The sequence below is a fragment of the Salvia miltiorrhiza genome, chromosome 7 (genome assembly GCF_028751815.1).
Source record: "Salvia miltiorrhiza cultivar Shanhuang (shh) chromosome 7, IMPLAD_Smil_shh, whole genome shotgun sequence".
NCBI lineage: Eukaryota > Viridiplantae > Streptophyta > Magnoliopsida > Lamiales > Lamiaceae > Salvia > Salvia miltiorrhiza.
In genome coordinates this window covers 47,885,671-47,911,117 of record NC_080393.1, presented here as the reverse complement: position 1 = coordinate 47,911,117, position 25,447 = coordinate 47,885,671, and the positions used below count along the sequence as shown (strand labels likewise).

General features: G+C 36.8%; 1 protein-coding gene across 3 annotated transcripts in view; it reads right to left on the bottom strand.

Moving 5' to 3' along the window:
* Positions 1-25,447, bottom strand: part of LOC130993110 (uncharacterized) — a 49,523-nt gene that overhangs the window by 9,957 nt on the left and 14,119 nt on the right. For 2 of the 3 annotated variants that reach the window (XM_057917860.1, XM_057917861.1), the window contains 12 exons: positions 24,035-24,283; positions 23,800-23,955; positions 22,521-22,658; positions 22,170-22,412; positions 6,422-6,549; positions 4,485-4,608; positions 3,336-3,497; positions 3,103-3,250; positions 2,868-2,968; positions 1,510-1,671; positions 1,029-1,076; positions 584-691 (listed from right to left, as the gene is read on the bottom strand). In XM_057917860.1, the coding sequence (XP_057773843.1) occupies positions 584-691; positions 1,029-1,076; positions 1,510-1,671; positions 2,868-2,968; positions 3,103-3,250; positions 3,336-3,497; positions 4,485-4,608; positions 6,422-6,549; positions 22,170-22,412; positions 22,521-22,658; positions 23,800-23,955; positions 24,035-24,283 (1,767 nt within the window). The remainder of the gene's footprint in view (positions 1-583; positions 692-1,028; positions 1,077-1,509; positions 1,672-2,867; positions 2,969-3,102; positions 3,251-3,335; positions 3,498-4,484; positions 4,609-6,421; positions 6,550-22,169; positions 22,413-22,520; positions 22,659-23,799; positions 23,956-24,034; positions 24,284-25,447) is intronic. The other variant, XM_057917862.1, reaches the window with a different exon arrangement.

The following is a 25,447-nucleotide window of genomic DNA, read 5'->3' as shown; positions in this document are numbered from 1 at the left end:
TTTAGTTACAAACTCATGTTCATGGGGATCTTAGAAGTGACAAAACTGAGAGCTAAGCATGAGTAGTGCTTGACTAAGGAAAGAGATTATAACAGGGGAAAGAAAGAGAGAAAAAGAAAAGAAAAAAGCTCTTACAAGACTGTCTGGCCCTACAAGTTACTATTTTCCAACCATGTATAACTCAACTAGAAAACCTATATCTCCTATTGTATAGATTCAAAAAAGAACACCAACTCTGTGCACAAGTCCTCAATCCAAGCAACAAATAGTTTTGGAAAATAAAGTAGTGTAGTGATCATAGGGAAATACTTGCCATTTCCACAGGTATTCTAGGTCAACAGCACAAGTATGTCACGCATATAAAGCTGATACCTGTGATAAAATATATGTATACAACAACACTCCAGATTTAACTTTAGGTATAAAGTTTATATTATCTACAGTTCCAATCATGGAAGTATGGAACCCATCACAAGGACCCTATCCTCTCATGTGAAAAGCAATTAGATTTAGAGCATGCAAGTAAAAAGTTTATTAAGACAGCTGAATAAAGAAAAGTCTGAATTGGAGAGAAATTACTCACTTGAATTGATGTGTGCAAGCTAAATGTCACTTCCTCAACAATATCTTGGTCAACGAAATGTGCCAATGCACATATCATCTGCCATGCACGAACCTTCCGCCTATGAATCTGCAAAGAGCAAAAAAAATGGAAAAGGAAAATCCTGTTCATTTTATTCGCCACCATCAAGCAAGAATTAAGATACTAAAAAAACTTAATTAGATTTTGAAATTCCATAAGTCTATTAAATGCATCCCAAGTATTTTTATCATGTATGTTTGAGAGCAACACTAGTAAATAGAGATGGATAAAGAAGAGAACAGGCCAGGAAAATTATATACATTGAGAAAATGAATCATAAAGAAAAAGATAAAAGTCTAGGAGCATCCGGATAGAAAATAAGGTCAAGAAAGTTCATAATTTCTCAAAGACATAACATTCAAGTTTGTTTCCACAAGGAACTTACGGCACTATACTTTTTATACAACTCCTTAGAGAGATCTTTTTCATTCACCTGCCAACAAATCAGATTCAGCAGTTGATGAGCACTTTGCCATATCCATATTCAAAAAGAGTGGAAAATAATAGTGATCTAGCACAAAATAACATATAAGTAAATAATGCTGTTAGAAAACAATACAGAAGATTCTATAGGATATTTTCTGAATACAACCAAAGCTGCAGGCATATAGAATAAAGGTTGTTCTTCACCTACTGCAAAAATAGAACAAAAAAATTAACGGAACAAATCCCTCATCTGTAGTTGAGATGACAACTATGTCAAAATCTTTGAAATCATGAACAATAAACCCAAATCATAACGAGAACTGAAAAGAAGACTATATTTAGAGCAAAGATAAAACTTCCGACAGAAGACCAGTGCCTCCCATCACACATTGAAACATGATGGGTTGGAGGGTTGCTTAACAACTATAAAACATACATACCACAGAGTTCAGGAGTTCAAGCAAAAACAATTTGCCAGATGCGATAATTGCAACCTTGTCTTCATTTCTAGAAGTACAATTGTCTGAATAAGCGATGTCCGCAAGTTTGGCAAATAACACGGCAACAGATACACGCGCATACAACTCTGTGTTGATAAACACCTGATCAGAAGAAGCATTATAGTTTTATTGAGTCAGAAATTCCAAAAATGTATTATTAAATCGAGATTTTATTAAAAGAAAATAAAAGAAAAACCTAAAAAAAACCGGTGATAGCACAACGATGCAGACAAAGGGCCGGGACTCATTAAATAGAAGCTCCACCCAACTTGAAAAGAATTATCCATGTTGTTAGAATGTCATTATCCCACGTCTATATTAGATTTACTTAGTTTAGCTAATACTCTTGTATATATACATGTAATCGTCCAATTAAATAGATACTATTTATTCCCACAATATTATGATCACACGTATCATATAACACATGTAATGTGGGATGCCCAACTAATCTTAAAAATTAAGAAGTAAATAGCAAATAAGTTTTAGATGATGGGCAGTTTGAAACCCTTGTAGCTTGAAATATGTCTTCTCATTGGACATCAAGAAAACAACTGCTAATGTAATCCAACTAAAGTTACAACAATCGCCATTGGGTTGCAGAAGCATTTATCAGCCTACATTCCTGAAGTCATCACCAAAATGGAACTGAAGCATTAACATTCATGAAAACTAGTCTTCTAAGGGCCATCACAATCTCTAGTTCACTCAACTATTTGTCTAGCCAAAACAGGACTATTGCTCAACCTAGTAGCAAGCCATATAGATGGAGGAACTTCAATTGTGATAGTGTCAAGGGTGGTCGTGCAAGTGAAGAACAAATTAATTGAAATCAACACAAAGTAACGTAATTGACCAAAATGAAAGATAATGAAGCCAGAACAAAGGAGGTTACGTCAGGAAAATCTTCTTCCAAAAGCTAAACAAATGATTCTGCATACCCTAACCTAACAAATAATTACAAGCACTCTTTAAATAATGCCTAATAATTATGGGATAAGACCGTGCAGTACTTAACTGGCCAAAATGGTATGCAAACAATATTTACATGAATAAAACAGCAACTAACAAAAGAAAATATATCCCATCACTCATCTAAAAGCTTAAGCTATGACAAAGGACTATTATTTAAATTAAACTTCTTCCCAAAATCCCATGAAAACAATATTGCTGATAATTTCTTAGAATACATATCAATTAACTTTACAAAGAGGCACGGTTTAAAAATGAATCATTCTCTTGCAGTTAAAAGTAAAAATGAAACATCAAAAGTAGATACATCAAATTTAGTAACTTACATTTGTTAACTCGGGGTCCAGGCTTCTCGATAACAATGATACCTCAGCCCTTGCATCATGATTTTCAGCCAGTTCAGCTTCAAAATCCTCATCAAAAGCAACTGTACAAAAAGCGATGTGATAAATAAATAAATCAAAAAATCAGATCTGTTCAAGAGTCAAGACACTATAGCTGTCACATAATGTTGTAGAAAAAGTATATTGGATAATTCTGCATTTTAATAATATAGCATACCAGAACCATAAAAAGTTAGCAACTTCAGCTCCTTAATATAGTATTGCAATGTATTCGGATAGGCTAGCCAAAGCCCACATAAATGTAATGCAGCAAGACGAATTGTCCGTGGACTTTTTGTGCCTTCCTCAAGAATTTTCTCAACAAACTGCAAAATTGATGATGGTTTGCATGAACATGTCAAACAAGAAAACAAACCTTATTTCAAGGGAGAGGGGGAGTATAACACATACCCACTTCATAGGTCCAGGGCCATCGTCAGATATATGCATGAACTGATCCCCAAATGCCGATTGATGCAAGATAGATGATAAAAGTGCAGCAATAGGAGCCACCCTCCTTTTATTGCAGCTGATATGCAATATCCATGAAGAATGAACCAAAAGCCACATCATCTACAAAGACAAAAGCATTTAATGGAAGTTAAACTATCCAACTCCGCCAAAATACTTTGAGATTATAGGGCTTACAAAGAAAAACTGAAACAGAGCTATATAATTTCACAAACTTCAGTAATTTTAGTATCTATCAGTGACAGGTGAGCTTTGGGGAACCCTCCAAACTTGCATTTTTAAATTTTTTTGGTTTATCATCCTTTTTGGTCAGACAGGTTCTTGTCAACTCATTAGTCATTACTGATGTTCTAGATCTAATAATGAAAACCCCTGCACATGGGTTGGAGGGACAGTAGCAGTAACATGACATCACAACTACTTTGCATTTATTCTCACAATGCAAAACTTGTAACCCTAGTAACTAGAAAATTTTAAAATACTAACTTATAAATCATTTTAAACTTCATTTCTCACACAATATCGGACCTTACAATCACCTCTCTTGGACACGCAAGACACTCCTTGCATTACTTCATCTGATCATCTCTAGGACAAAACCCAGGAAAACTCCATTTGGTTATTAGTTATTAATAGGCCAGGATGAGATAATTAATAACAGAAAGAAAAAAAACTCACAATCAGTTCATTGTTAAAGTTCGAATATCATTTGCAACTCTTCGAGCTCACGTGATGAAAGCCCAATAGCTAGCAACTACATGGTATTTGTTCTGGCTAATGATTGATTCAAGTTTCTAGGAAAGAGTTTACTATTACCCACTTATGAATCATTCAAACTCCCATTTCCACTCAATGCAGAACATCGCTAGGCAAAAGTTGATACCAAATGTTCACAAAACATTATTCAATATTCGTGCATGAATGGTTCTTAAGAATTTGCAGAGCTAATCGAAACTTTGACAAAAATTTAGCATAAAAATGATGAAACTAGGGAAACCATTGTTGAGAAGTTCCGGAATTGGCATGTATTTATCTCATGTGACAAGCACAAATAATTTTTTCTTAAAGTAACTGAACCACAGAGCTTACCTCGATAGATATTCCACCACAGAAAATTTTTGCTGAATCCTTTATCTGGGAAGCTAACAGTTCAATATTTAATCGAACACATCTGAGCATGGGTAAAACAGAAATCTCCCCCGCATTTTCTAGGCTGCAATCTCAGCCAAAAAAATGATGATGAGCATACAACAAAAAACGTACTGAAAACACCAAAGAAGCACAATGAAACTACAAATCATTGCCACCACTGATGCATTAAGAATATAGAACTTATAAAACTTAATCTTATTCATTTGTTTCACAAGAATGAAAAGGACTAAAGAAAATTAAAAGAGATAGTACCAATAATAATAATATTAAAATAACTATGGACAGAGACTTAAGGTGTTGATTATTTTGAAACATTTTCCCCTTAGCAAAACCTTGTAGCACTCCAATAGTTCCGAAAGATACAACTTCAAGATTTGGTAGATAAAGATAGAAGAATGGTTGAAAAGTTGAATTATGTTAAAGTGACACGTCCTGATGTTGTTTGTTAGTACATGATACCCACTTTAATCATTTTGAAGGCACTAGAGAACATTTTGTGCTTTCAAAAAGAGCACCTCAGCGTGAAATCGTGTATAGTAACCGTGGTCATGATAAGATCAAATGTTTTACAAAAGCTAATTGGGTAGGGTCAAAAGAGGATCAATGATCCATTTGAAGATAATATCTTTATTGAGGTAATAGATTTTGTGGAAAAAAAAGAAAAAAAATATGGTTTCACACTCAAGTGTATAGTTGAAATATAGACCCATGACCAAATTTGTGTGCAAGATAGTAAGGATTGGTCAATTTTTCAATGAAGTGGGTTTGAAGGTCTCAACACCAGATAAAATGTAGTGTGATAATCAAGTTGCACTTCACATTGCCTCTTAAGTCTTTCATGAGCAAACCAAACATATTGAGATTGACTGTCACTCTGTTCGTGAGAAGATTCAATGAAGATTGATCTCTACTACAAATACATAGAGTTGAAGACCAATTAGGAAACTTTTCCACAGAGGCTCCAAACGGAGTTAGGGTTATTTATTTTTGTAACAAGTTAGGTGTGATTAACATCTATGCTCCAACTTGTGGGGGAGTGCTAGAGATTTTATATATGGTTGAAGCAGTTTAGGCTTAAATATCATGTTTTCATTTCTTGGAATAGATTAGTCTTTCTTGTACGTATATACATACATAAATCAATAGGTGCATACACAAGCTATTCATTCTAACATATTCAAGCACATGATTTTATTAGAACTTAAAAGCAAAGTTCCCTTACTACAACAGTGTGGCATTATTACTCGTGAGTTTAGGATTCAGTAGGAAACCAATCAATCAAGTATTTAGCTATTTCCTTAATGAGGGGAGGCATGATTATCGTGCATTATTCATTGGCATGATTAGTTATATTATTAAGTGAAGCTAATTGATTAATTATACAGGAGATCAGGCAGACATGCTTTCCTTTCTGGCTAAATAGCCAGGCAGACCCTTTCTTTTTCCAAAAGGAAAGATCCCCTACACTGTCTATACATTACAAATTTCAATAAACCATATCCCTTTCTTTACAACGCCTCCAGAGCATGGAGAAACTCCCAGTTTTTTCATTTTAATTATCACGATTTAAGTCCCCGAAATATTCAAAAATCTCGTGCAGTATAGTTGTCCAAATATAATGGACCACGGTTGAGCAAAACCGTAGTCTTCAGTTTTTAGTTAGTCAGAGTCTTCAAACCCATCGTTAAATGTATATGACATGTAGGTAAGAGGCGTATCCATGTCCCAAAACATGTCCTGATTTGTGGATATGCCTCTTACCTACTGAAACCACATGTGATAGAGCCACTATTGGTGGATGAAAGTAATGCCTATTACTACTCCAAAGGAATAGCTTAAGGTGGCAGCCTGCAATCATCATTTAGTTTTCTCACCTTCCAACAAGATCGCCAAAAATATGTTCCACAATTGTGTTTGAGAAGAAAGATTTACACGTCTCCAATTGAACTCCATTGCGAAGTGCATTAATTGGTATCGACAAAAGAGATTCTGAACAACTCCACTGAAAAGCAAAAACATCATTACTCAATACTATGAATTGACTTGCACATTGTCAATGGTCAGGAACTTCTTACAATCATCAAAGAAAGTAAGAATATGAATGCATCTTATAGGGGTAAAACAATTACAGACTAGTGTGACATAAGTATACAATTACAGCTCAGCTATCAAAAGGATGCAACTGGTCCAGGGCCTCGAGGGTCGAGGCTCTACTGGGCCAAAATCATAGCCATTCTCAGATATCAAATGCTTAACAAAGCAAGTTCCTCTGCCTATTTAAAGACTCGGCGACATTTAAGGAACCCCACACCACATACATGAAAATAAATATGCACCAATTATTAGTAAAAGATAAAAAAAAAACAAAAAGAAAACAAATTTGAATTTGCAGTTCTCAAATCAAAGATAGACCTCTCTAGCTAAGCTGAGCTGTCTTCAGAAAGTCCAAAGAAGGATTCCTTGACTTAACCTATATGACTGAAAGCCGTTTAATGGAAAAATTCACAGATATCTGCTCTGTATATTTCAACTAGACCACAACTCACGGCAGAGGTACTGAAGGAATGATCACAACCAACGGCAGAGGCACTAAAGGAATGGGGCATCTGGTCTTCGCAATGAGCCATATGCTTTCTCAGAACAATATTGTGATGCCCCGCTCTTTTAAATACATATTAGATTAAATATGTGCATTAGTTATAAAATTCTTTTAATTATTTATGGTGATTATTTTGTTCAGATAATATTATTTCAGCAAAAGTCTGTATAAGAGATACAGAGCTGCGATTTAATATTCAGTCATGAATGAAACCAATAATTAAATTTATTGGTTTAACTATACGTTTGAGACTTTGTTTTACCAGTTTATTGATTTAATCAATATTATTAGAAAATTTAGATTTATAACCGATTTTATAAATCGTGTTATTTAAATCAAATTGCTAGAATTATAACTTGAGATCATATGCATAATAATTTTATTATTTCGCATTATATGAGTTAAGGTATTAAGTCGCGAATTAATTCCGACTTTCACGTATTAAATCTCAAGATTGAGGATTTAATTTATATAAATACGACGAGTATTTATTAAACGAGAATTGGAGAATTATTACAGGAACTAGGAGAAACTAGATCACGGCACTACACGTATGTCTCGATTTTTCATCCAACACATCAATTCCTACACTATTTCCTACACTATTTCCTACACTATTCCCTACACTATTCCCTACACTATTCCCTATACTATTCATCTTCCCCTCCAATACACCATTACTGCAGAAGGAGATTGTAAAGATTGCAGATAGTATATCTGAACTCCATCACACCCCAAAGTCTCCTGTAGGAGAAGAAAATCACGCCAATATCCACAATTTTCAAAAGCTTCAGCACGCCGAGAAAGAAATTTCACGGTAAGATCACAATTGTCAAAGGATGTAAATTTTCAACGATCAAATCTTCAAAAGTTGCAACTCCAGGTACCAAAATTTCCACCATTTTGATTCTGTTGTCTGCAGAAACTCCTCTATAAATTGAGGAGAGTTCTGCAGAAGGAAGAAGTGCAGCGAGCAAGAGAGAGTTTAGGAGATTTGTTTCTTTTACTTGCAAGAGCTCAAGTGAGCTCCCTTCGCCGGGCCATTTCTTCGTCGACCGGCCACTAGGCTCTGAACCGAGAACGTGTACTCGTTCCTCCATCTTTAGGCTACCAAACCCAACAATCGAAAGGCCGAAACCTTCTCTATATTTTCCCGACCAAAGGCCACAATATCCTTCGGAGGCCAACGTCGAATTCCCGACTTAGCCACCGGCCAACTTACGGCCTTCGTTTCTCACTATCCTTACGACGAAAAAGGATCGAGAAACCACCGTTGTGTAGCCTGATCTATCTCGCACGAGGAAAACTAAGTCGTAGACCTTCGCGGCTAAACCCCATCGCGGAACGACGACCAGAAAAAAAACCCCGGCGAACAACTTCCATTAGTGCTCACTTGGACAAGGGTAAGTTGACGCCCTTATTTCGATGCATTCCCGTTTCTATTATATTATGAGAAATTTCTGGGGTATAGATGGGAGTGTGATAAATATTCGTACAAAGTTTCATATCATTTGAACTTCGTTTACTACCCTTTTAAAATTCGAGAAGTCTACTGCCCGTATCTGCTAAAACTGTTGTGAGGCAGATGATTAGGTTAATTATTTCAGTAACCATATGTTGATATTTAGCTCTCAAATTTTTATTCTATGAAGATATATGTGTTAGCTATCTATGTATAAAATTTGAGCTCATTCAGGTAACGTTTGCTATTTTTCAAAAATCTGGACTTTCAGTTGGCAGAAACTGCCGAATCTGGTAGGCGATGGGAAAATCGCTATATCTCTTAAACTACTTGGAGTTTTTCAACATACTTTTTTTTAAATTAAACTAGACTCAAAGAGGTTTCTATTGATATAAAATTGGACTCCATACGAGTTCGGAGTAAAAGCAGTTTATTAGTTGAAGTTGAATATATACAGTTTTGTTGAGATGGAAATGATTCAAAATAATTCCTATTAAGGATTTTAAAGTTTTATTGTTGATAAAATATCACTTTTAGTTTATAAATGAGCTATTGAGATATATAAATATTCTGAGAAAGATTTCATGAGAACTTGTTGGTAAAATTATATTAGATGGAATAGTTGATAAATGAAATATTAAAGATTTATTAATTAAATGGTTAAAATATTAAAATTATTAGATCTTCTCGAAAATTTCTTTTTATAGTTAACTCCTTTTATTATTTTAAATATTTTTACAAATGTTCCTAAAATCTCACAATGAAATTTTCATCAGGAATTAATGTTTAGAATTTATTAATGACTTATTAGTTCTTTTAATAGTAGCAATATTTATATATTGATTGGCATTATTAAATGGGGAAAAGGAAAATATTTTATAAATTATTCTTTATTTATAATGGATAAATAAAGGAATAATATAAAATGGGCTTTCCTACATCCTCAAAGGTACATGAAGTATTTCGATAAAAGAAGAACGATTGTATATGAGTTAGATACAGTCGTTTAAGGAAATATGGGTAGTTAGAGAAATGAGTGAATAGTGATTCACTGCATTTGTTGTTATCTTTCCTATTATTCACTCGAACACATGTTTCGTGTTATCAAAGGTTCAAATAAACAAAAGCGCCTGAGTAACCTATCGCGCTAAGGAAAGAGAATCATTGTCTTAAGTAGCAAAACACTGCAATCAGGTAGGCATTACTTTCATATATATCAAATGAGTTTAACTGTTACGTTCAAGCAAGTTATTTCATGACAAAATCTTTAAATTGAAGTTATTTCAAGTATTGTCTTGCCATAAAATGTTTTAATTTCAGTATGATATCTATCTGATATGGCTTTGCCAGTTATCATGTAATCGAATTCGGGTCTTGAGCAGTTGATAGCTATCCTGCCTTGGCTAGTGTACACCAGTGACCGTGAGTCATCTAGCGGGTTGGCCGGTCAAGTGACCGTGAGAGGTGGCCACCTCTCCGGCATACAGATTCAGATATGATAGATTACAAAAGAACTTAGTCTGATCAGACGAACTTTAGAATCACAAATGAATTTAGTATGCTTAGGGCCTTTTTAAGTAAAAACCCTTGGTTATACTATTGAAATGGCATGACAATTTACATTTATTATGTATGTATATGATTTTCGGCATATGTCTACTGAGTACTTTGTACTCAGCCCTGCATGTATTTCTAAATGTGCAGGTTGAGCAGTGATGAGTGATGATGGGGTGTCGTGCGGAGCTTTGTCATATTTACTAAATAAACTCTTGGCGATACATGTCTTCATACATGTATCACGTTCTCATTTCCGCTGCGAACACTCAGTTATGATGCAGTTTATCCTATTATGTTGGATTGTCAAAATCAAGTTATTGTATAAACACTTAAATCGGATACTCATGACCGATTACTCGTTATTATCTATATATATGTGTGACTTATTCTCATATGATGTCTAAATCTTAATTTAATTCATTTATAATTATTTATCACCCCTTTCTGTCCCCTCTCCTAATTTCCCTTCCCTAGTCACGGTTTCCCGGCTTACCTATCCTTAGTTAAGTCCGGTCGTGACAGAATGGTATCAGAGCAGTTCGTTTGCTCTGAACCCAAGAGTTATCCCAAAATTTATTCTTTACTGAATACTAGTGTTAGAAAGGTCAGTTGACAAAAGCTCAGCACCTCATCACGACATCCTGCTCAACAGAGAAACAGAGGTAAATATTTATTAAATGTTGAGAAAGTTGTATTTTCAAATGTTTGTACAAGTGCTTAAATCTTATGCTATATGATTGAGTAGATTCCTTGATGAACTTAGATGCGTTAGAAATGTTTGATCACTCTTACAAAGAACATAGAAGCAAAACATATACATGAGTTTAGTTATCATTCATTACAGTTGAAATGAAAAACACAATAGAAGAAAGAAAATCAGGCGTCACTCGAGGATGTATAAAGATAGAGACATGACGGAGCGTGTCACTCATGATGATACGGGCATAGTCCGAATTGTTCAAACATATCAACTATTGCTTTACCCAATAAATTTATTTATTATATAGCTCGTAGTGACAAAAGTGCATTGAATGATTTACTATTTGTGCAATGAGTTGAATCTCTTTCAACCCTTAAAATTTCAATACATATGTAAGTATTGGGATTATGACTGCACGATCTAGGACTTGTGAATTATTAATTATGCATAAGTCAGAGATTAAGACCAATATTACTTATGATATGATCACGACTTGTGTTGTTAATACATGAGAGTAATTAGAAACCTACTGCTATAATAACTTATTATGAGTTTAATTATAGAACGTCATTCTTTCAAAGATGGCAAGAACACGACGCACCGCTAGAAAGCAAATGACGAGGCGACCAAGTCCTGAAAGTATCCTCAGGGAATACCGAACCTACACACGTTGTTGGAGAGATGACCTAGGAGAGTTCCTCGCCCATTATTATCGACTGTGGAAAGCTGCACATCCCCATGGAGCCACTGGTTATGACGGGATCATGCGCTTGATCTTATTACTTCCACCAGACTGGCAGGGATGGGCTACAGAGCTCGCAGGTGACTACGTACACACTGCAGAAGAGTCGTTTGATCCAGAAGGCGATTTTCCACGGTTCATCGCAGCAATTCACTACACCTATGATGCCTTTGGCAGAGCATTCAGGGGACCATATATGAGGCCAGGAGACCTTGCTCCTGTCGGAGTTCGTCCGGAAGAAAGGACCCCACTTATGCCTACTCAGGCTCCTATAACAGCAGATCCACCCATCCCAGTGCAGAGTGTTTCCCCACAACTGTCTGTTCTCGGTCGTCGATGCCGAAACGACTTCAAGGCCGGGACATCACGTCCAAAAACCCAAAGGAAAGAGACTCCACCACCCCAATCACCAGTCGGTACACCCCCGATACAGCCACCTCCACCAGGGGAAGAGGACCCCATTTACAGTGCGGCCATGAAACAATTAGAAGAAGTCTTGCGTCAAGCACGCGAACTTATTGATAAGGGCAAAGCCCTGGCATGCACTGACAACGATGAAGGTGAGATCTTGCGCCAGGCACTCAAGACTGCTGAAAAGGGGAAAGCTCCAGCCCACGATGACACTGGGGGAAGTAGGAAGAAAACTCCAGGCAAGGCGAGTTGGAAGCCACTACCTGCTCAGCCTTTTTCCCTTAAGAAGGGTGCTACGACCTCCGATGCAGGAACGCCCTGCAAGGATGTGGTGAAAATCCGACTTCTCGGTGGTCGTGTTCAGCTCGGGGCAGAGGGTGAGGAAACAGAGGACTACTACCTGGATATCGACTCCGAAGAGGATCCGGAGGAAGACCCAGAAGAGGATCCGGAGGAAGACCCAGAAGAGGATCCGGAGAAGAGCAAGTCTGCTAGCTCCCATGGATCGATAGTCTAGGGCAGTTGTATTTGCTTATATGATGTATCTCGAACTCGTGGGTTGTAATATTCATCTATCTAGGAAGTTGTTACTACAGGAACGGTAACTACCTATGGACCGTTCTATAACTCCATATTATTCGAAGAGGCCTCTAGGAGGCAGAATCTTTAAGTACTTATATATAAATTCACGCCTTCAGTAAATTCGTGTGTTAAGTACTTATTATATTTCGTTGATTTAAAAGTTTTGCATACGATATAGCTAGTACAAGGAATTGAAGAAGCAATGAACGAGTGTTAGAATACATCTACCATGTACTAATAAACATATTATATTGACTTATCAGAATGCCACCAAAGAGAGGACGTCCAAGAGGTGGGAGAAGAATCCCACAAAATGATGAAAGAGGTCCAGAACCAGGGCCAGAACCAGAAATAGCTCCACAACCAATACGGCCAGAACGTAGAATAGAGGAATTGTTTTTACGTCAAAACCCACCTGTATTCAGCGGTACAGGAGATCCAGCTGAGGCTGAAACTTGGGTGCGTGCAATCGAACGCATCTTCAACTTTCTGCGCTGCACCGACCAGGAACGTTTAACCTGTGTATCTTTCCAACTGACGGGATCGGCTGACTTCTGGTGGGAAGCCAGAATGAAGACAATGACAGCTGATCAACTAGAAAACCTCACCTGGGAGCAGTTCAAGATTGGGATATATGATAAATATATACCCAAAAGTTACCGAAAGAAGAAAGAGATGGAATTCTATAACCTGAAACAGGGGAGGATGACGGTTACACAGTATGATAGGATGTTTTGCGACATGTCCAGATATGCCCCAGAACTAGTTGATACAGACGAGAAAATGGCTGAAAAATTTTGTGCCGGTCTGAGGCATGAAATCAGGATGGCTTTGGCTAGTCATGGAGGGTTATCGTATACTGAATCCCTCAGTAGAGCTCTAGACATTGAGGCAGCAATGCCATGGGAAAGACCAGTGGCAACACCTATGCCACCACCCCCACAAGCCCAATCCCAGAACTACAAAGGGAAACGAAAATGGGAAGGCAATTACAATGGCCAAACTGAGAAGAAACCATGGCAGGGACAACCACCCCAGCAACAGGGCTTTGGAAGGCAAGTTGCTCCTAATCAGGCGGGGAACAACCAACAGAAAACTTCACCCTGCCCAAAGTGCAACAAAAACCATGGTGGAATCTGCAAGGCTGGCAGTGATAGTTGTTACATCTGTAACCAAAAGGGGCATTATGCAAATCGTTGCCCAAATAAGCAACACGGGATGAGCTTAAGGCCAAACCCACCATTCCAAGCCCCACATCTGAGAGCTATCCAAGCGCTACCCCAGCCACGTCATCTGCAATTGCCGCAGCCTCAACAATCACATCAACCACAGCTGCCACAACCACAGCCACGTCAGCAGCAACAAAAGATGCAACCGTATCACACAAGAGCCTATGCTATCAAACAGAACCAGCCCGAGAAAAACCAGGGAAACCTGGCAGGTATGGGCATGCTACTCAACACACCTGTTGTACTTCTGTTTGATACGGGTGCTTCACATTCTTTCATTGCAAGTGCATGTGTGGACACCCTAGGACTCAAAATAGAAAGATCTAATCAGGACATGAGTATCTCTTCACCAATAGGAGAAACAATGACAGTAACGCATGTTTGCTCGAACTTAGAATTGAACATAGGATCACTAGAGGTCATAGCAAACAACGTATATGTTATACCGATGTCAGACGTTGATATAATCCTAGGAATGGATTGGCTAGCTGAAAACTACGCTACAATCTTATGCAAGGAGCGGAAGATCTCTTTCAAATTTCCAGAAAAAAATGCTTGGAAATTTCACGGGACAAGAATGGGTAGGAGAATACCAATTATATCCACCCTACAAGCAAGAAAGATGATGAATAAGAAGGACTCTCAGGCATTCCTCGTGTACCTAAACGGGAAAGCTGAGACAAAAAGAGCAATTGAAGATGTGGATATCGTACGAGAATTCCGTGATGTGTTTCCAGAAGACTTGCCAGGATTGCCACCTAATAGGCAAGTGGAATTTACCATAGACTTAGAACCGGGAGCGGCGCCAGTATCAAAGGCACCGTATAGAATGGCTCCAAAAGAATTGGAGGAACTAAAAATTCAATTGCAGGAACTACTGGACCTAGGTTTCATCAGACCTAGTGTATCCCCATGGGGAGCACCAGTTTTGTTTGTCAAAAAGAAAGATGGCACCTTGAGAATGTGCATTGACTATAGAGAGCTGAACAAGCTAACACTCAAGAACAAATATCCTTTGCCAAGGATAGAGGATTTGTTTGACCAACTTAGGGGTGCGAGTGTATTTTCAAAAATCGACTTGAGATCTGGCTATCATCAACTGAAGGTCAGACAAGAAGATATACCCAAAACAGCTTTTCGAACAAGGTATGGCCACTACGAGTTCGTAGTTATGCCATTCGGGCTAACAAATGCACCAGCTGTATTCATGGATCTCATGAATAGGGTTTTTCACCCCTACTTGGACAAGTTCGTCTTAGTGTTCATAGATGACGTCCTCATCTACTCCAAAAATGAAGAAGAACATAAAGAGCATTTGAGGACCACTCTACAAACGCTAAGGAATGAACGACTCTACGCCAAATTCAGCAAATGCGAGTTTTGGCTGAGAGAAGTCACATTTTTAGGACACATCGTATCATCAGAAGGAATCAAGGTAGATCCTGCCAAAGTGGAAGCAGTACAAGAATGGAAGTCGCCAACAAATCCAAACGAGATCAGGAGTTTCTTAGGATTGGCTGGCTATTATCGAAGGTTTATTGAAGGATTTTCGAAAATAGCAAGGCCAATGACGCAACTGCTCAAGAAGGGGATCAAGTATACTTGGACGGACGAGTGTGAGGAGAGTTTCCAAAAACTCAAGAAGATGCTAACTACTGCGCCGGTTTTAGCAATCCCCGAACCAGACAAAGAATATGTAATCTACACGGATGCGTCCAAAAATGGACTAGGTTGCGTGTTGATGCAAGATGGCAAGGTAATAGCATATGCATCACGACAACTTAGACCTCATGAGTTGAATTATCCGACTCATGATCTGGAACTAGCTGCAGTAGTACATGCATTAAAAATCTGGAGACATCACCTATATGGAGTTAGGTGTGAGATTTTTACTGATCACAAAAGTCTGAAGTACTTTTTCGAGCAAAAAGATCTAAACATGAGACAAAGGAGATGGCTCGAATTAGTAAAGGACTATGACTGTGGTATTAACTACCACCCAGGCAAGGCTAATGTAGTAGCCGACGCATTAAGCCGAAAAGTCTCGTCAAAATTAGGACATCTTCTCACGAGAGAAGTTGAGCTTATAAAAGAATTTGACAAGATGAAGATAGAAGTGATTAAACCACCTGGAACTATAGCAGGCGTTGTTGAGACAATACCTAGTTTAAGAAAAATGGTGCTAGAAGCACAAAGAAAGGATGAGAAGATGGAAAAATTACGGGAAAAGATAAGATTAGGAGATCTCAAAGATTTCCAAGAAGCACCAGACAATGCCATACTCTTTGAAGGAAGGATATGCATTCCTCAAGATGAAGAACTTAAGAATAAAATCTTGAGCGAAGCCCATGATACCCCTTATACTGCCCACCCGGGAAGTACTAAGATGTATCAAGATCTAAAAGAGAATTTCTGGTGGGAAGGAATGAAACGAGATGTAGCCTCGTTTGTTGAACGATGTCTTGCTTGCCAGCAAGTGAAAGCCTTACACCAAAGGCCTTACGGGGAACTACAACCCTTGGAGATACCAGAATGGAAATGGGATGATATAGCAATGGACTTCGTCACAGGATTGCCAAGATCCAAGCGAGGTAACACGGCTATATGGGTCATTGTGGACAGACTTACGAAGTGTGCGCACTTTATACCAATCCCAATCACCCATGGATCCGACAAGTTAGCTCAACTTTATGTTAGAGAAATTGTGCGTTTGCACGGAGTGCCAAAGTCAATTACATCGGACAGAGATTCCAAGTTCACATCCAGATTCTGGATCAGTTTACAAAAAGAACTGGGCACAAGATTGAATTTTAGTACAGCTTTTCACCCACAGACAGATGGTCAGTCTGAAAGAACGATTCAAACATTGGAGGATATGCTGAGGACAGTAGTGCTAGACCAGGGTGAAAACTGGGAGCACATTTTGCCACTCATCGAGTTTGCATATAATAATAGTCACCAAGCGACTATCGCTATGGCACCCTACGAAGCACTGTATGGGAGAAAGTGTAGATCGCCACTTTATTGGGATGAAGTGGGTGAGAGAAAAATCCTAGGGCCAGACACAATAGGTGAAATGATTGAAATCGTTCGCCAAATCCGACAGAGGATTAAGGAGGCCCAGGATAGACAAAAGTCATATGCTGATAAACGCCGAACTGACTTACAATTTGAGAATGGAGAAAAAGTCTTTCTGAAAGTTTCTCCATCAAAAGGGATCATTAGGTTCGGAGTTAAAGGGAAACTTAGACCCCGATTTATAGGACCCTATGAGATCCGACAAAGAATAGGCCCAGTGGCTTACAGGCTGGCATTACCGCCAAGCCTAGGAAATGTCCATAATGTTTTCCACGTATCACAACTTAGGAAGTACGTTTTCGATCCAAAGCACGTGATACACCAAAATGAGATGATCCTTAATCCAGACCTGAGCTATGAAGAAAGACCCGAAGCGATTTTAGATAAAAAGGTGCAACAACTCCGAAATAAATCAATCACCTCAGTGAAAGTTCTTTGGAGGCACCATGGACAAGAAGAAGCTACGTGGGAGCTCGAAGACAAGATGAAAGAAAAATATCCAGAGTTGTTTAACGAAGGTATGCAAATTTCGGGACGAAATTTATTTTAAGGGGGGTAGTATGTGATGCCCCGCTCTTTTAAATACATATTAGATTAAATATGTGCATTAGTTATAAAATTCTTTTAATTATTTATGGTGATTATTTTGTTCAGATAATATTATTTCAGCAAAAGTCTGTATAAGAGATACAGAGCTGCGATTTAATATTCAGTCATGAATGAAACCAATAATTAAATTTATTGGTTTAACTATACGTTTGAGACTTTGTTTTACCAGTTTATTGATTTAATCAATATTATTAGAAAATTTAGATTTATAACCGATTTTATAAATCGTGTTATTTAAATCAAATTGCTAGAATTATAACTTGAGATCATATGCATAATAATTTTATTATTTCGCATTATATGAGTTAAGGTATTAAGTCGCGAATTAATTCCGACTTTCACGTATTAAATCTCAAGATTGAGGATTTAATTTATATAAATACGACGAGTATTTATTAAACGAGAATTGGAGAATTATTACAGGAACTAGGAGAAACTAGATCACGGCACTACACGTATGTCTCGATTTTTCATCCAACACATCAATTCCTACACTATTTCCTACACTATTCCCTACACTATTCCCTACACTATTCCCTATACTATTCATCTTCCCCTCCAATACACCATTACTGCAGAAGGAGATTGTAAAGATTGCAGATAGTATATCTGAACTCCATCACACCCCAAAGTCTCCTGTAGGAGAAGAAAATCACGCCAATATCCACAATTTTCAAAAGCTTCAGCACGCCGAGAAAGAAATTTCACGGTAAGATCACAATTGTCAAAGGATGTAAATTTTCAACGATCAAATCTTCAAAAGTTGCAACTCCAGGTACCAAAATTTCCACCATTTTGATTCTGTTGTCTGCAGAAACTCCTCTATAAATTGAGGAGAGTTCTGCAGAAGGAAGAAGTGCAGCGAGCAAGAGAGAGTTTAGGAGATTTGTTTCTTTTACTTGCAAGAGCTCAAGTGAGCTCCCTTCGCCGGGCCATTTCTTCGTCGACCGGCCACTAGGCTCTGAACCGAGAACGTGTACTCGTTCCTCCATCTTTAGGCTACCAAACCCAACAATCGAAAGGCCGAAACCTTCTCTATATTTTCCCGACCAAAGGCCACAATATCCTTCGGAGGCCAACGTCGAATTCCCGACTTAGCCACCGGCCAACTTACGGCCTTCGTTTCTCACTATCCTTACGACGAAAAAGGATCGAGAAACCACCGTTGTGTAGCCTGATCTATCTCGCACGAGGAAAACTAAGTCGTAGACCTTCGCGGCTAAACCCCATCGCGGAACGACGACCAGAAAAAAAACCCCGGCGAACAACTTCCATTAGTGCTCACTTGGACAAGGGTAAGTTGACGCCCTTATTTCGATGCATTCCCGTTTCTATTATATTATGAGAAATTTCTGGGGTATAGATGGGAGTGTGATAAATATTCGTACAAAGTTTCATATCATTTGAACTTCGTTTACTACCCTTTTAAAATTCGAGAAGTCTACTGCCCGTATCTGCTAAAACTGTTGTGAGGCAGATGATTAGGTTAATTATTTCAGTAACCATATGTTGATATTTAGCTCTCAAATTTTTATTCTATGAAGATATATGTGTTAGCTATCTATGTATAAAATTTGAGCTCATTCAGGTAACGTTTGCTATTTTTCAAAAATCTGGACTTTCAGTTGGCAGAAACTGCCGAATCTGGTAGGCGATGGGAAAATCGCTATATCTCTTAAACTACTTGGAGTTTTTCAACATACTTTTTTTTAAATTAAACTAGACTCAAAGAGGTTTCTATTGATATAAAATTGGACTCCATACGAGTTCGGAGTAAAAGCAGTTTATTAGTTGAAGTTGAATATATACAGTTTTGTTGAGATGGAAATGATTCAAAATAATTCCTATTAAGGATTTTAAAGTTTTATTGTTGATAAAATATCACTTTTAGTTTATAAATGAGCTATTGAGATATATAAATATTCTGAGAAAGATTTCATGAGAACTTGTTGGTAAAATTATATTAGATGGAATAGTTGATAAATGAAATATTAAAGATTTATTAATTAAATGGTTAAAATATTAAAATTATTAGATCTTCTCGAAAATTTCTTTTTATAGTTAACTCCTTTTATTATTTTAAATATTTTTACAAATGTTCCTAAAATCTCACAATGAAATTTTCATCAGGAATTAATGTTTAGAATTTATTAATGACTTATTAGTTCTTTTAATAGTAGCAATATTTATATATTGATTGGCATTATTAAATGGGGAAAAGGAAAATATTTTATAAATTATTCTTTATTTATAATGGATAAATAAAGGAATAATATAAAATGGGCTTTCCTACATCCTCAAAGGTACATGAAGTATTTCGATAAAAGAAGAACGATTGTATATGAGTTAGATACAGTCGTTTAAGGAAATATGGGTAGTTAGAGAAATGAGTGAATAGTGATTCACTGCATTTGTTGTTATCTTTCCTATTATTCACTCGAACACATGTTTCGTGTTATCAAAGGTTCAAATAAACAAAAGCGCCTGAGTAACCTATCGCGCTAAGGAAAGAGAATCATTGTCTTAAGTAGCAAAACACTGCAATCAGGTAGGCATTACTTTCATATATATCAAATGAGTTTAACTGTTACGTTCAAGCAAGTTATTTCATGACAAAATCTTTAAATTGAAGTTATTTCAAGTATTGTCTTGCCATAAAATGTTTTAATTTCAGTATGATATCTATCTGATATGGCTTTGCCAGTTATCATGTAATCGAATTCGGGTCTTGAGCAGTTGATAGCTATCCTGCCTTGGCTAGTGTACACCAGTGACCGTGAGTCATCTAGCGGGTTGGCCGGTCAAGTGACCGTGAGAGGTGGCCACCTCTCCGGCATACAGATTCAGATATGATAGATTACAAAAGAACTTAGTCTGATCAGACGAACTTTAGAATCACAAATGAATTTAGTATGCTTAGGGCCTTTTTAAGTAAAAACCCTTGGTTATACTATTGAAATGGCATGACAATTTACATTTATTATGTATGTATATGATTTTCGGCATATGTCTACTGAGTACTTTGTACTCAGCCCTGCATGTATTTCTAAATGTGCAGGTTGAGCAGTGATGAGTGATGATGGGGTGTCGTGCGGAGCTTTGTCATATTTACTAAATAAACTCTTGGCGATACATGTCTTCATACATGTATCACGTTCTCATTTCCGCTGCGAACACTCAGTTATGATGCAGTTTATCCTATTATGTTGGATTGTCAAAATCAAGTTATTGTATAAACACTTAAATCGGATACTCATGACCGATTACTCGTTATTATCTATATATATGTGTGACTTATTCTCATATGATGTCTAAATCTTAATTTAATTCATTTATAATTATTTATCACCCCTTTCTGTCCCCTCTCCTAATTTCCCTTCCCTAGTCACGGTTTCCCGGCTTACCTATCCTTAGTTAAGTCCGGTCGTGACAAATATAGCCACCCTAGTTAAAATCCACAAGGCCCCTCAATTCTTTTGTAATTCATATATGTCTGTGAAGTTAATTTGTAAATTCAAGTAGATATTAAACTTGCATATAATTTTATTTGTTTGCCAAAAAGTCTTCACCTTAGCTATTTTTTTTTTTTTGTGACCAAAATTCTTCTGAATGATTTTATTTTATTTAGCATTACATAATCATATATAATAATATAAATTCAAAAGAAAACGAAAAAATACTAATTTAATCATGACTCTAAGAAATGACTATCCTTATTTTTATTTAAGAAATCAAAAAACAACAATTACAATGGGAGCATTCCTTTCTCTGCATTTAATTTAGCTTGCTACTTGCACTTACTACTGTAGAGGCACACCAATGACACCATTCATAAATACCAGACAAAAAGATCAAGATTCGTCATTTGGATATACAACTAGATGGGACAAGTGAAAAGTATCTCGCCTCTCTATAAAATTATAACACCTGTGAATAAAATATGAAAAATGTGTAACCAAAAAGATATTAACAAGTTAAAAATAAAATGTCTCTTAACTTTAATTCTCCATCCAAGTCTAAAGTCCTGTTAGGACCTTAGACTTCTTGACCCATACAAATGTGTCAGGGATTTGCATGCCTGTAACGAAATACAGTGTATGGGATAAAAGTTATTTATATATGAGATTTATAGAGAAGCAAAGATATAGAACTATCGTGATCCTCATCCCCACCAACCATGTATATAGGTAGGAGGCATTTGGTTTGAGTGATAAAACATGATTGATAACTCGGCCCGCACTCTAATCATCCAACTAGATGATTATTAATCAACCCAAAGTTGGATTAATTTTTTAATCACCCTTCAATCCTACGATGTCTTATCAATCTCATCTATCCCATCCACCAAACTAAACGCCCCGTAAAGGACTAGCAATGGAACTTCTACCTAAAATTCGAACACCGTGAAAGTTCACTCACCAAAATATACAAAAATCATTAGCAGGCTTCATTGATGTTTGGAAAAACTAAAATGCAAGTATAAGTTGCCCATCCTACATTGTTATATATGCTAGCTACCTCATCCTTTTTCGCTGATTAGTGATATCAAGTATTAACATTACACGGACAAAATAACATTTCTTCAAAGATTAAAAAAAAATTACAAAATGCAGGAGATTCTAGAAATTATAAGGAAGAAAAGGGTAGTAGTACCTTCCAATTCATCAAAACTGCCCGTCGTGTTCGAGTCAATTTTCCCCCATCAATAATTTGATTGATGTTATGCATAAATGTACTGACAAACACATCCAACAGACCTTGGTCATCTGTTTCTAACTGAAATGAATCATCAATGTCTGCCATCATATCCAATGTCATTGGAGAGAATACAAACATTAAGTCCTTCAAAGCATAAGCACATGCTTCGTAAGCAGCTATGCGTATTTCTGCTTCAACCTGACAAGTACGCAATGAAACCCCCAGTAAGCAAACAATAGTTTAAGATGAAAATTAAACTATTGAGTAATTCATCATTTCATGACAACTGTCAATATTCTGAAACACCTCTGATATAGGTGCTGGAGTTGTGATAATCTTCCAGCAGGACTTCCAGAGGAAGCTTTCAGCTGAATGGATCAGACCATCTGCTTTCGACTGCACACACCATCTCAACACAGAAGCCAGCGTCCTTATGGATGTTATCTGAGGGAAGAGATATGAAAATCTTTGGAAAAGGTACATGAAAAGTAACTTCTTAAAGAAAAAAGACAGTGTAAATTAAGAACTTGAAAATGGATCTAAGATGTTTTTGACAAAATAAAATTAAATAAATAAATTAAACCAACAGCTCAACCAGTATCTGGCCCCTGTGCAATATATGAATATGTTTGCCTGAATCACTTTCAAATCAATTAAGAATATATATTTGAAAGCACTCACATAAACACTAAATCTCAATTATCAATACATACATAAGTTTATGATATTACGACATCTCCATTTTGATTGTGGGCATTCATAGTATCACAGAGAACAAATAACCTTCTCATGTTCGTTTACTTTCTCTCTTTAGTTAACAAATTTGATTACATAGATGAGAAAATGCAAAGGGGCAAATAATACCTAAAAATCAAAGGTAATCCTAAGGATGAAACAACAATTATTAACTAAAACAAACACATATGGTTTTACATTCATTGTTGAAAATCACCATAACATCCTAAACTTAATCTTATTAAATCCCTTCCAAAACTTCATATGGATCCTTTAAGATTTCTACATTCCTTTCAAGCCACACAAAACCGGGACAATAACTCCGCACAATACTATGCCCCTTCTGCTAACAGAACCTCCCAAAACCATTAACCATGAAATGACCTGAACTTTTGAGGCAACATAAGAATGTGGATAAATTGTTAGATTATTTGGCACACGTTTATCTTGCAGCAGGACACCTTATGGGATTAGGAAGTTTATGAATAATCTGTGTTGTATGCTTTCTTATTACTGGCCAACAATTTTCAAATTCCTCATATATAAGAAAATGTATCAAAGAAAGCGGACACTGGAATAAATAGTACTCCGTTTGTAGCACTTAACCACATTAAATATATATGCATATATAATACAAAACTCTCAAATGCCTACAAGCATAATATGATGTATTCACTGATCTTTCATCACTCACATTATTTCGAAAAAAAGTCTGTCGGTCATCGCTCAAATTAATAAGGGCAATTTCAAGAGTCAACCATGGCCATGAAGATCAGAACACGTGAAGAAAACTATAACCATGTAGGCATTAAAATGGCCAGGAATACAGAGACTATATTAACAATCTTACAGCTTCCAAAACAGAAGTACATGGAGAAGAGGGTAAGCGCCTTTGACTCGGACCCCCTAGTCTCCCTCTAACTGAACCTGCCAGAGTCATGTCCTCTGTGATCACAGACGACCAAAAGACAGAACACGATAATTTGGTAAATGACACCAATTCTTCCTGTCAAACCATATAAACAAAACAATGTGAAGCTGTTTCACAAATTGATTAAGCTGAAAACTATAATGGTGATACATACCAAAAATGAAAGAAATACTACTCCAAACTTGACAAAGATAACTGATTCTTCCATGAAAGTGAAGTTGTCTACAATTGTAGGCATGTTAAGATCTTCATTCTTTATTTTTGCAACTTGAAAAATAGCTACTTTCTCTTGGATTACTTGAAGTTCCTCAATCAAGCTGGCAATAAGAATGAGAAATTTCACTGCCATTAGCTCTAAATAGTTCTTCTTTTTGAAGACATCAGTTCTGTGATCTTGAATGAACTGCAGAAAGGTTTAACACGGGCAAAATTGAGAGAAGTCATCAGAAAAATATATAAATACATCTAAGATCAAACATAGCTAGAAAAACTGACCAAAATGTGACTTGGTAAATCCTTTCTATGATTAACAAAACTATTTCAAATATTTACTTAGTAAGACAAAGTAAGTTCTGAAATATATTAGTGGATGTGCACTCAGGAGACCCTTCAGCTCTGAATAAGGCTGACATCCTCTCATTATTGAACAAGTCGCTCCACAGTACGAAACATTGGCAGGCAGAGCAAAACAAACATAAACCGTAGTAAGTCTAAAATTCTGCACTTTCTTTTGGTTGGATGGGATCAATTTCATAATAGCGAAATTCCTATGTACATTCCTATAACTAAAATGAATTTCTGAGCACTAAGCCTTTTAACTCCTTCAGTTAAACTCCAACGATATAAACTGTCAAGGCAAATATTGTTGCCAATATAGTGTAAAAGTGATATGGATTCATCAAGCCATGCTTATTTCAAACCCACTTCAGATCAAGCTGTACAACATCTTCGTTATTTCAACTACTTTGGGAATTGGGCTGGACCAATCATGTTCACAGAGGGTAAATCATTATACGCCTGCTGCATATAGTTTTAACAAAAAGAGATGATATGGGGTCCTTTATTGTCAGTTTCTATGAACTAATTTACGAGCAGTCTCTGTCATGATGTAGACCGCACTTTTATGTTCACTACTGAGCCACATGTGCAAGTGTTCCACACCCCAAATAGCATATATACTCTCCTTTATTTACCTGCGAATACGTCAAAATTGTCTTTGAAATCAAAAACTTGATAGCAAGTCAAGCTCTTTCGCTACAACAGCGCATATGATATGGAGAATTATCATTTTCCCCAGCCACTGACTTGTATCAATCCAGTTCAATGGTTGCCACCATCAGACATTGTGAAGAAGTGATTTAAATATGTGATTATGAAAAACAAAAAAGAATTCGAAGCCCAGGCTCTACATTGATCACTCTTGGTCACATGCCAGCTACATTCCTTGAGAAGTTCAAGTTGGATATCCTGAACATAACCCAGTTTAAGGGGAGGGTTAACATCACTACTTTGTGCCATGTTTACTTCTTATATCCTATTTTTCAGTGATCTGGAAAGGATATTTGTT